The sequence below is a fragment of the Bubalus kerabau genome, chromosome 3 (assembly GCF_029407905.1).
Source record: "Bubalus kerabau isolate K-KA32 ecotype Philippines breed swamp buffalo chromosome 3, PCC_UOA_SB_1v2, whole genome shotgun sequence".
Classification (NCBI taxonomy): Eukaryota; Metazoa; Chordata; class Mammalia; order Artiodactyla; family Bovidae; genus Bubalus; species Bubalus kerabau.
The window spans coordinates 175100784-175114325 of NC_073626.1; the positions used below are offsets into that span (position 1 = coordinate 175100784).

The 13542-nt window shown below is 36.9% G+C and overlaps 1 protein-coding gene across 2 annotated transcripts in view; it reads right to left on the bottom strand.

Annotated features, from left to right (window-relative positions):
* Positions 1 to 2872: 2872 nt before the first annotated feature.
* ZBTB8A (zinc finger and BTB domain containing 8A) overlaps positions 2873 to 13542 on the bottom strand; it is a 60669-nt gene continuing 49999 nt past the window's right edge. For both annotated transcript variants that reach the window (XM_055573787.1, XM_055573786.1), the window contains 2 exons: positions 11161 to 11330; positions 2873 to 6820 (listed from right to left, as the gene is read on the bottom strand). In XM_055573787.1, coding sequence (XP_055429762.1) covers positions 6488 to 6820; positions 11161 to 11330 — 503 coding nt within the window. In that variant the 3' untranslated portion in view covers positions 2873 to 6487. The remainder of the gene's footprint in view (positions 6821 to 11160; positions 11331 to 13542) is intronic.

The following is a 13542-nucleotide window of genomic DNA, read 5'->3' on the forward strand; positions in this document are numbered from 1 at the left end:
TCACTAGAAGAGACTCTGATGCTGGGAAAGATTGAAGGGAGGAGGAGAAGGGGACAACAGAGGATGAGATGGTTGGATGATGTCACTGACTCTATGGTCCTGAGTTTAAGTAAACTCCAGGAGTTGGTGATGGACAGGGAGGCCGGGTGTGCTGCAGTCCATGGGGTCGTAAAGAGTCAAACACGACAGAATGACTGAACTGAACTGAACTATGCCAACCCACTGTGCAGGCTAGACTTGTGATGACTTTGTGGTCAGTTCTTAAGCTTCAGTCTCCTCCTGTTTTAAACTGGGAAGAGTAAGTGCCTAGTTCAGTGGCATTAGATCTAGTAAAGACCCAGCTAACTGAGGCTCTTTATCAGGCACCCACTATGCACAATACAGCATTTTCTATTCACCATCCTGCTTTCCAGAATCTAGCTCTAGGGGTGTCTAGTAGGTTGGGGCCCTCTTTGGGGGTCTCACTGTCAGACTCTCTGATAGCTTTCCAGGAAAAGTAGTTGTAGGGGAAATAGGACTGAAAAGGAAAAGAAAGATTCTTATTCTTCAATCCTACCCACTGGTGTAGTCTTCTCTGAAAATAAGAATATGAAGCCACACGACCATCCATCTGAGCACGAATAAGTATTGCTGGTGGTCAGGGAAAAACATGGGCTTTCATTTTTTTAACACGGCCCCCAAATACTGGAGCATCTGGTGCCGATGCTTATAGGCTCTGTTTTCCACTGCTGTATTCCTTGTGAATTTTTCCCCCCAGGGGAAAAAAAAAGTTTTAAATCAACTCAAATATGCAATAAAAGGCACACTCTTTTATTTCAGCGTTTACCCTTTTTGAATTCTGCAAGAAAGTGCCACTTCGTTATTGGATTAATTTTTTCTTTTGGTTAAGAGTGCAGTGGTGTCTGCAATGCACACTGCTACTGAACAGATACACTCGTCACGTTTGAATTGCAAACAACTTCAACTGTGAGAATGAGGATGATGCTCGAAGCAAAAATCGTTTCAAGTTATTTTCAAAAAAAAAAGTTCAATGCCAATACTTGAAGTAAATAAAGCAGAGACATTTATTTTTGTTTCCAAATTAATCTGAAGCCTTTTTTAAATAAGACATCTTGCTTTCGAGTTCTATTTCTCTGGTATGAAATTTAACTTGAATAAAAACCGACTTAATTCAATTCATTGATGGAATGTAAATGTGTAACAATTAAGTTTCACAGTGCTTGGAGAGTATTCTGGTTTCTTTATAAAAAGTGAAGAAACATTACAGCTTGCAAAATACCAGGACACAGTATTTCAGTCACATATTCCTAATATAGTTCTTTTATTACTCTGAAGTACTATGTGAATTCCCAGGCTGCAATAGGTACTGAAAATCAAATAAAAATGCAAATACATCCCAAAGTAAAAATGGGTTATTTTAAGACTACCCACTAATTTAGTGTCCATATTATTTGATCCTAATAAAAACTTTAGATGAGGGAACATGTACAGTATCTTGAAACTTCACAAAAAATGTTTTCTTGAACTCAGCATCCATATTTAAATTCTTCCCTCTTAATTATAGGGTTGAGAACCAGTGGACTGGAAGGTGAAATGGTTCTACTGCCCATCCTTAGCATCTGTCGGGGAGGACAAACGGAAACTTTGACTAGGGGACCTATTTTGTACATAAAAGAAACACTAGAAATATTAAAAAAAAAATACTGATACACAGGCCCCATCTGCCAGAGATTCTGCTTTAATTATGCATCTGTATTTTTAAAAGCTCCACGAATGATTCTAAAGTGCAGTCAAGGTTGAGAACTACTGATCTAGGTAAAAATGTTCCATTTTTTTCCTTATGGGCTGAATAAGTTAATAAAAGAATTAAATAGTTGTAAATAATATCAATAAGGAATTAAAAATATTTTCCCAATGAGCAAATCAAGAAACTGTATAATGGATCTGTGTATTTAGAAATCTGAAAGAGGGAAGTAAAGTATAATTAGTTCTCAGATGTACTTGACAAGCTGTCTTTAATGTAATAATATTTGCAAATAATCAAATCAAGCCCAAAGGTAAAGACATGACTGGCATTACCCTGGTCACTGGCTTCCTATCTAACAGTGATGAAATATGCAATGGTTATAGCTGGTGTGAAGAAAACAAAAAGAGATGAGGAAAGGTGTTTATCATGCTTTTAAATAAGTACATTTCAAAATGTTTTGCCTTTGGGGAATTCCTTGACAGTCCAGGGTTTCCCTGCTAGCTGAGTTGGTAAAGAGTCCACCTGCAATGTGGGAGACCTGGGTTCGATCCCTGGGTTGGGAAGATGCCCTGGAGAAGGGAAAGGCTACCCACTCCAGTATTCTGGCCTGGAGAATTCTATGGACTGTGTCCATGGGGTCGCAGAGCCGGACACAACTGAACCACCTTCTTTCACTCTGGCAGTCCAGTCGTCAGGACTCAGTGCTTCCGCTGCAGGGGGCACGGATGGGGAGCTTAGATTCCGCATGCGGGTCAGTATGGCCAAAATAAAGTAAAATATAGTAAAATAAACTTTCCACTGGAAAAAAAAATTTAAAAATCTGCTTTTAGAAGTTAGTCCTTTGGCTTCTCCTGTCTGTCTTATCAATATATTCCACTTTTTGTTGGCACTAATACTTTATGGAGAAGGCTGACAAGTTAGAAAATGAAGTTTTTAGATTCTCTGTGGATTTCATTTTTCTGGTCTCTTCATGGCACAATTAGCGTCAACAGTTAAGAAACTCCTGTATCAAAATAAAATATTAATTATACTTTACAATATAATAAAGCAGCTGGCTAAATAATGCCACTGGCGTAACAATCTGAATCTTTTATCATTGAAACTCTTGTAACCAAAGTCACATCCTTTACATAATATTTATTCTGTATAGGATTTATTATCCACATACAATGATGTCAGCTTTAAAACAATTGTTATTTGTATAAACTCATCTTATAAAATAGAGTAATACACAACACACCTCAGTGATTTAAGCTGATATTCTAAGATTCAGAAAATCTGATCATTCTAATTCCAATTTCTGCATTGTTTCACTGTGTTGTCTTAGGTAGGTTGCTTTATTGTTCTGTGCCTTAATTTCTTTACCTTTCATGTGATAAACATCCTATTTCATAGATACTTAAAGAATAACATAAAAATTATTAAATACTTTGCAAATATAAAATGCTATATAAATGATAAATAGTAATACTGATCCACTCTAATATAAAATAACATACAACTTTCCATTTATAGTTTGGTCCTCCAGTACCTACTAATATCAAGCTTCCCAGTTAAACACATCTTATGCTATATTTTTTTTTTAGTGATTTCTTCCATAGTATGAAGTTTAGGACTCCAAATACATATAACCAGTATGAGTGGAAATTTCAATACATCTTAGCAAGACTTGGCAAAATAACTTCAATGAATTGAGTTCTGAGCTCATAAGTAGCTGAAACACTAAACTTTTTATCCATTCAGTGGTAACTTGGCCACATAAAAGAAGTAACCATGCTTGATTCCATCACTCAAACATACAATACTGAAAAATCTGTTCTGAAAAAGGTCTTAAGATGTAGTAACTATAGAAGAAACCTTGTAAAGACGTGATTTGCTGCTCTAAGAGATTCTATGGTTACCAGCTTAGAAGTGCCGGGAGTAGCAGGAGTAATAAAGCGAGAGTGTAATGCTCAAAGGGAATTTAAAAAGTGATCCTGCCCAGGGTTTTCAGCGTTGGACTCCTGAGCTCTGCAGAAGTGTGTGGGGAAAGGCTTACAAGGAGCTTTAACCAGAGCAGCTCTATTATTAGTTTGCTTTAAATGCTGAACTTCTCTATGAAACAATTTATTTGAAGAAAGGGTTTCGTGAGTTAAAAAAAAACCCTTTTAAACCACCAACCTAGTCTATTTTGCTTCCTCCAGACCCTAGACATGACTGCAGTGCTGCTTTATTTTTGCAAAACTTCATCCCATCAACCAGATACTCTTGAGGACCATAGACTTACAAGGGTATTCAGAAGCTGACAAACAGCATTCTTGTAAGAGCAAACTTTGGTCTAACCAACTTCCATTATTTTCCTAATGTTAAAAAAAATCTTGGCATAAATAAAGCTTATATTAACAGATTATACCCCTATGTAACATTTTCCCACATTTAAGAGCCAAAGAATTCAGTTTTCTTAGAAATCATTCATCGACAGTTTCACTCAAGAAAGGAATTGGTCTCTAAAGTCTTAGGTAAATATGATATGATACTGTAGCTATTATTTACAACTTACAAACATGTCACAAATGTTCTTTTATATACTAAAATAACAGAACAGATGTGCTATCTAATTGGTGAATCTGATAGCTGTTTTGTGGGGACTGCGATGCTTCTTATGAACAATTATGAGAAAGCACATCTGTTTTGTGGGGACCGCGATGCTTCTTATGAACAATTGTGAGAAAGCACATCTCTGATAAGGCCCTACAAGTGCTGGTGGCACCGTGCTCCGTGGCCTTTGCTGACATTCATGCTGATGTTTGCATGCAGAATACAGGAGCATTAAAGAACATTTAGGTCATAGACTAAAGTGCGTTAAAGTATACACATGCAAGCATGACTTCATTTCTATAAATAAAGCTCAAATCAGTCATTTTTCTTATTGGCTCCAATGGTTCAGACTCATATTATACTTATGTTCCCTCTCTCACGTGTAACAGTTTAGTTGTTGAGACTCCTGATTCAGCAATGGTCATATTGGGAGACAACAAACGCAATGCACACTATCCAGTCTTGAAGCAACTGGAAATTTACCATCAGGAGAATCTTGAAAAAAAAAAAATCAGAATTAAGTACCATAAAACAAAGTGGTCATCACCTATTAATAAAAAAAAAAATGAAAGAAATTAACCACTTTAGCCCACAAATTGGTATTAAGGACAATCATTAATTAAAGAATAAGAGAAAATAATAACATAAAAACTATCTTGAGGTATGTCATGGCAGTTAAAAATACAGAGTAATATACGGAGCCTCTCTCTATCAAAATTAAATTAAAAGAAGCTTAATTGGGATAACGTGCCAAGACTTTTATGAAGGACAGTTCTTTACTTCTAGTATTTAATCTTTACAACTAAAATAATGCTTCTTCACTTTGACTGTAATTTTGGAATGTTTTATAATTCATATGGGGAGGCGTTAAAACTTCATTTTGTATCCTGGTAGAAAAGTTTGTTTTGAAAAATTACATAAACAAGCAAAGATGCTTAAAGAACTTAGGAGAATAACTTGTTCAAATAGTTTTATATATAAATTTTACATATAAATAACATAAAAACATGTCAATAGATACTGTAGGGACATTGCTTGACACTTCTTGAATAGCTCTAATGCAAGGTATTATACGTTGTCGAAGATGATTAAATTCCTCTTCTTTCATACGTTCTCATTCTCATAGGCTTCTTTTATAATTATTGCAGATTGGTGAGGTTTGACAATTCAAGGAGAGACAGTTGAAAGAGGACTATTTAAAATCAAAACCTGTCCAATCTCTGGTCCCACCACTTAAACTTTCTGACCTTAATTTCCTTATTTGTACATTAGAGACAGTGCTATCTACCTTGCTGATTAGGTGGGGAAATGCAAGAAAGAGCACTTTATAAATAATAAAGCAGTATATAAATGTAGGAAATTACGCTTAAGAACTGGTAGGAACCTCCAGTTTTTGTTTTCTTTTTTTTTCTTTAGAGAAGAAGATGGCTATATTGACCGATCTTCAAAAACTACGTTGACAATATTAGGTTCCTGCTTTAAGAAAATGATGTCTATATATAATTTCTGGTCAGCTTCTTCATCTTTTTTTTTTTTTTAAATCCTGACTCATAAGAGTAACTTCTAATTTAATGACAAAAATTTCAAATGTGAACAACTTCAAACATTTAGACTTGCCTTCTGCCATAATGCTAAAACACTTAGGATATTGGAATTCTGATAGGTCGTTTTAGATGCAAAGTTAATAGAAAGTCTAATTAGTTAAGTCAGGTAGGTTTCCAGACCCTTAAATGTGCTCTGACCTAGTTCCCTGTGAAAATTCAATAGTGGTAGTTTACATGTTTTTGAAACACTTTGAAATTATTTTATATAAAGTTTGGTTGTGGTGAATTTATTGAAAATATTTTCTTTGAAAAAAGTTCCCTAAGTAGATTTTTCAGTATTTTTTTTAAAAAGGTATTTCTGTAACACAATAAAAGTAAGAGGATTAATTGTTCATCCAGCGTGTCAACTCAAGCTAGGTCTTTCTTTCTAGTGCAGCAACAGATTTTAGGGCGGTAAAGTTCAGAATGGATACAATGGCCTGTTCAGAAATCATGCAAGTGGTGTCAGGGCATTACTTTTAAGTTGATCTGATAATTCGTTGATTAGACTCTGGGCGTGGAAAGAGAGTGACACAAGAACGTCAGTGTAAGCTGCAGGCTCTGTTGGTTCACACTCCAGCTACCTGATGTTGGGCTTTATTTCCTTTTCTTCTTCTTCTTCACTATCATCCACCTGTTGTATGACCAGATCGGCAGACCCATCCTCAACTATCTCCACGTACGATCTGTTCTCATCTTCACTCATGTGCCATCTGGAATCCTTATCTCCATCTGATGGGGACATAAGATGCTGTTCAGCTTCCAGATCAATGGGGAGGCTGTCTATGCCAACTTCAGCGAGGCACTCGTTACAGAGTCTGTAGCGCCTAGTTCCTTCCTGTACCACTTGACCTGTTAGATCAGTCACATGGCGCTTGCATTTTCTGCAGATAAGTTTGCATGCCTGGTGAATCTGTGTAGAGAATTAAAGAGCGATTAAAAAAACAAAAGATTTTTCAAAAGCAGAAGAGTTTGATATTCTAAGAACCAGTTCATAAATTTAACATGTTCAAAGCCAAGCATTAATATTAAATTAACATCTAGTTTATTAGAAAAAGGTCACAGGTTTTGGTAATAAAGTAATGTCACAGAAATATCAAACACTAGCTTTCTGTAAATTATATCTATTATGTTTTCATGGTTAATATTACATACTTAATAATTTCACATATCCCTTAATCCAATAGTATTTTTATATCTGAGGTAACATGGGACATATTCCCAGAATAATAATTGCAAACACTTAATATCTACCATATACTATTCTAAGGACTTTACATATCTTAATTCAGGAGAAAAAACTATTTTGTTATTTTGCTTAAGGAAGAAAAAATAATGTCCCAATTGTAAACTTATAAAAGAATATTTTTTGATGTAAGGATTATTGCCACTTTTATTAATGAAAGATGTAGTAGAAAGAAGACTGGTCTAGGAACTGGAAGGCTCAGGTAACTAGTTCTGCTTCTGTCATTTTCTAACCTTGTCATTTATTAACCATGTATAATGAAGCAAGTCATTTAAAACAGAAACCTGCCTCCAGGGTGACTGTCAAAGTATTTAACAACTGGTAAGGTATGGGTACCATGCAAACAGAATAGAAGCCTGATGACCAGAATGGATACTAGTTATAAACAACCAAGATGGTGGTTCTGCTACATATTGGTCTATTATTATTCGTAACTGCTCCCTTATTACCAATAGGGATACACTTCAGGTTGTGTGGACCAAATGAGTTAATATGTGTGAAATGCTTTGGGAAGAGGTTATAATTGATGAATAATTATATATTATAGTTAGTAATAAATAACTTTGTTCAATACCTATCAGAGTAGTAGATTATAGATTCTAACCTAAAAATTATTACATAATATTAACTATATAATGCTAAATTAATGTTTATGGCATATTCATTCAGATAAAGTTGGAATGCTATGAAGTAGACCACCAAATACAAGTAATCAAAAAACCCAAGAAAACTAATGCAGTCTGGTAACATAGCTAAGAAAACGTATAGGACTAACACTCAGTACACTTATTATCTTCTGCTTAACCACTGACATATTACTCAGTAAATGCTGAAAGTACATAATTTAAGTGTATCTTAATTTTTCCTGAGACAGTAGCAGTATTATGGTTATCATATGAGGCATTATTCTTGTTACAAAGTTCTGACACAGATTCATGTTCATTCCCCTTCAAATCCAACACAATTAAGAAGACAAAGAAATTAAGTGAAACACTGTAATGTTAAAATTGAAAATATTATCATGAACTCATTATTTTAAAAATATGCATCTTCTAGCTCAGAAAGGGGCTTCCCTCATAGCTCAGTTGGTAAAGAATCTGCCTGCAATGCAGGAGACCCGGGTTCGATTCCTGGGTAGGGAAGATCCACTGGAGAAGGAAATGGCAATCCACTCTAGTATTCTTGCCTAGAGAATCCCACAGACAGAGGAGCCTGGCGGACTATAGTTCATGGAGTTGTAAGAGTCGGACATGACTTAGTGACTGAACCACCACCAGCACAGAAAGAATATAAAAAGAATGCCCTAATAACAGTGAGCGCCCTGGGTGTTCAAATGTTGGTTTCTAATTTCATCCCCCACTGAAATGTACCATAGCTCCTTTGAGAAAAGGCTGATTCCAGTTTTGTGTCTGGGGAAGTACAAGATGGGCCTAGGGCTCTTTTAGAGCCAGAAAACTAAGACACTTTGAAAATTTAATGGGTTGTGAGCCAGCTTCAAGGGTTCCCACTGCACAAATTTGAAAATCTGAGTATCAAAAAGAATAACGGTTATGAATCCAAACACAATGAATCAATGAAAATTCATGACACTGTATGTTATTAAAAGAAAATAAAGCCAGAAGAAACTCATACATCATTTGAGGCTACTATTAAATCAACTCCTTACTCTGAAAATTGCTAATTAAAGGGAAATAAACATTTATATGCTTTTTCCTGTAGGAACCCTATGTCAAAGTAACCAAATAGCCCCAGGTGATGAAGGAAAGCTTTACTTTATAGAATTCCAGCTTGTAATACAGAAGGAAGGATAAAATCAGTAAATCATTTCACAACTCCAAGTAAAATTAATCATTTAGACAGAGATTACCAATTGGTATTAATATTATTAAATGAATATTGATGGGGAAATAGTCATATAATACCAAAGTAGTTTCACAGAGATTCTTTTCTAATTATAATACAATGGTATCATCACCCTAATCCAGAGATCAATCGTAACGTAATGATGGGTCCACCAGATATTATGTGTCTCCTAATGTGCTGTGCTGTGCTTAGCTGCTCAGTCATTTCTGACTCATAGCGACCCCATGGACTGTAGCCCACCAGGCTTCTCTTGTCCATGGGGCTTCTCCAGGTAAGAATACTGGAGTGGGTTGCAATGCCTTCCTCCAGAGGATCTTCCCAACCCAGGGATCAAAACAGGGTCTCCTGCATTGCAGGTGGATTCTTTACCAGGTGAGCTACCAGGGAAGCCCCTCCTCAGGTGATACAGTAAGAAATACACAACTTCTTCCTTGATGAAAGTATTTAACTTGAATCCATCAAGCCTTTAGACTAAACTTCTAGTTTTTGGAAAACGCAGGGGGGATAGAAAGACAAGCTAAATGACACCACGTAGAAGCAAGCAGAGAAACCCAGATGCAGGATATTTTGTAAAACAACTGGCTCAGTAATCTTCCCAGGCCAGGGATCTAACCTGTGTCTCAGGCACTGAACCACCAGGGAAGCCTCATGATAAAGTGCTAAGAAAGGTACTATCTAGGTGGTAAATAGAATATTTTAATTTTCTTATTCTTACTTCTATTTATTTTCTTACTTTTTATAATGCATATTTATTGCTTCTGTAATAATAAAAGGTTCTTTTAATTTTTAAAAATTTAGCTTCAGAAATTAAGGAAGGCAGAGAGTTTGTTTTGCTCACTGCTGTATACCTAGCATGTAGAAATGGGTCTGGCTCAGAGTATGCTCAATATATATTTGTTGAATAAATAACTATAAAGTAATGCACCAAGTGACCCAATGCCCTTCAAAATTAAAAGGAGTTTGTATAAATGGAATAAAAGTATGAGTAATACTTGCCAGATTTTGAAAAAAATTCTTGCTGCAAGATGAACAGCGAAATAAATCCTATGTCACTACCTTATTAAACCACCAGAGCACTGAACAGAAAATTCCCTGAGATCTTTCTGACTGTTGACAGCCCACTCCCTGATTGAGAGTCGCTCTCTAACCCTTCTTATTCCTTTCCTTGAGGAGACTAGAGAAACTGGAGAGGCGTGACGGAGAGGGTGTAGTGTGGAGACCTCGGACAGCGGAACCAGACTGACAGCCCATCAGACAAGGATTCAAGAATCACTAGTGGGTGCCGAGTATCTGCAGTGGTGATTCTGACCTAGACATTTGTATAGCTTGCGTTGTCTTCGCCTCTGAAATGACTGGGATATAAAAACACATTAGATTTTAAGTGAATTGAGATGGATATTCAAAAGAATGTCGCTTGGACTTTCCTGGCGGTCCAGTGCCAGAGTCTGCCTACCAATGCAGAGGACACAGGTTCAGTCCCTAGTCCAGGAAGATTCCACGTGCCACGGGGTGACTCGGCCTGTGCACAACTACCGAATCTGTGCTCTAGAGCCCCTGCTCCGCAACAAGAGAAGCCACCACAAGGAGAGGCCCACACACCGTAACAGAAGTAGCCCCTCTCACAACCAGACAAAATCTGCTCGCAGCAACGAAGATTCAGTGCAGCCGAAAATAAATAAGAGCTTTAAAAAAAAGAACATCCCTTACTTCAAGGTTTCAAAGGAGACTAAAAAAATCTGTTTTTAAAAATATATAGGGACTGCCCTGGTGGTCCAGTGGTTAAGAACACCCCTGCCAATAAAGGTGACAGGGGTTCAATCCCTGGCCGAGAAGATCCCACATGTTGGGGGGCAGCTAAGCCTGTGAGCCACAAGTACTGAAGCCAGCACACCACAACTAGAGAGGAGCCCCTGATTGCCGCAACTAGAGAAAGCCTTCACGCAGCAACAAAGATCCCGAGCAGCCAAAAAATAAAATCGACAAATAAGACAATGCATTATGTGCAAAGCAAAAACATTAAATTAGAAATTTAAAAAGATACTGTAGAGTTATATGAAAAGATTTTCCTACTAACCTAAATTATCCTAAGGCAGATAAATGCATGTGTTTCCTAAAAGTGAAACAATGAAAAACCATATACATACTGTTCGAAAATGGCTACTTAGATGGTCGAGCCGGCTAAATCTTTTCCCGCAAGCTTGACAGGGGTAGGGTCTTTCTCCAGTGTGACAACGAAGGTGCCGCTTGAGGTCTGCCTTCCGCTTCACCACGTGTGTGCAGTACGGGCACTTGAACCTCATCCTGGGCAGGTCATCTGTCAGGAGACAGTTTGATTAAGTCACCAGAAAGTTCGTCATCGCAATTCTAATAACATCAAGAATCCAAAAGGGGCTGGCGAGTCCAGTCTCAGAAAGGTAGGCAAAAAGGAGAAGGAAGACATTTTACAAAGACTAGATGGTTGATGTTATCCTAAGTACAGAGCTATAGCTTCAGGATCTGATTTATTCACAAAGTCTGGGTAATTTACACTGTCCCACTTATCTCTTTATTTAATGTCTTAGAGTCGCTAGATTTGAAAAGTAAAGTGGTAGCCGCGTGTTTAATCGTTCAATTGTGTCCGACTCTTTACAACCCCATGGACTGTACCCCACTAGGCTTCTCTGTCCATAAGATTTTCCAGGCAAGAATACTGGAGTGGCGTTGCCATTTCCTTCTCCAGGGGATTTTTCCCTCCCCAGCAGTCGAACCCATGTCTCCTGCATTGGCAGGTGGATTCTTTACGATCTTAAAATTGTAGACACACTCCAAAAGTTAAAGTGTTCACTGTTTATGTTTTTAAGTAACTTATTTACACATATTTATCCCCCCTGCTCTTACTTTTCATATAGTTGTACTGCTTTTCTTTCAAAGGTGAAAAAGTTTCAAGGATATTTTAACCTTTAGTTTTAAAACTCATATGGATTAAAAACGTTACTTGTAGTTGGAGGCAAATATCATCAATTTAGTAATAGTTAAATTCAGCTGTCATTATTTATTTTAAAAAATTATTTTCTTATTCTTACTGCTATTTTGTTTGTATTTTTTGGCTGTGCTGTGTGGCATGTGGGATATTAGCTCCACCGCCAGGGATTGGACTCCTGCTCTTTGCACGGGAAGTGCAGGGTCTGAACACCTGGACCACCAGGGAGGTCCCCCAACGTATTGAAGTCAGATTTAAATAACCTAGAATTATAAAAGGGCAAAGCCCAAGAAAGGATAACTTTTTTGCTGTTTTAAAATGCAACAAAGATTTCCCATATTTGCTCTGTTATTTCTGTCTGCCTTGGTCAGTGGTAGAGCTCCTCAGGATTTTCAGTAAGTTTTGCAATATGAACAATCTTAAGTATTTTCATGTTAGCATCCTACAGGAAAATGTGATTAGTAAAAGTCAATAGGGGTGGATATTATCTTTAAATATGTTATCTACAACAAGATTATTTCCTAAAATTTATATCACAACCAGGGAAATGTGAATATTGACTGGCTTTTAGTGATATTAAGGACTTGTTAATTTTATTTATATATGATAATAATGGTATTGTAGTTTTTTTAAGCTTATATTTTAGGGACACATTCTGAAATATTTACAGATGAAGACATATGATGCTTGAGATTTACTTAAAAAGGGGAAGACTTGGAGAAGGAAATGGCAACCAACTCCAGTATTTTTGCCTGAAAAATCCCATGGACAGAGGCGCTTGGTGGGTCCAAAGGGTCACAAAGAGTTGGACATGACTGAACAGAGCAGAGCAGACATACAGTGGATGCTGTTTTAAAATAATGTACATAAAAATTGTTTGTATTCTGAATATCCTATGTACAATAAAAGATTATTAAAATAAAAAGGGGGAAGAGTCAGGAGCAGAGGTACAAGACTGGTCATGAATGGGACTGGGTAATAATGGGTGCATGAGGTTAATTATACTATTCTCTGTACATATATATATATATTTGGAACTTTTCTAAAATTAAAAAATTTAAATATATAGTCTAAATCTTATGCTCTGCAGTTTAATTTTATCACAATTTTCCTTTAAATTCACATGTAAACTATTAAGCATGGCTTCCCTGATAGCTCATTTGGTAAAGAATCTGCCTGCAATGCAGTAGACCCCGGTTCAATTCCTGGGTTGGGATGATCTGCTGGAGAAGGGATAGGCTACCCACTCCAGTATTCTTGGGCTTCCCTTGTGGCTCAGGTGGTAAAGAATCCGCCTGCAATGTGGGAGACCCTGGGTTGGGAAGATCCCCTGGAAAAGGAAAAGGCTACCCACTCCATTATTCTGGCCTGGAGAATTCCATGGACTGTATAGTCCGTAGGATCCCAAAGACTGGGACACGACTGAGGAACTTTCACTTTCATTTTCAAACTACTAAGCAAATCTGCTAACGATTAATTGGGAGGACTAGATGATATGCATTTCTAATCCTCGTTCTCTACTTTGACACTGTCAGCCTACATAATCTCTCTGCATTTTACTATCATA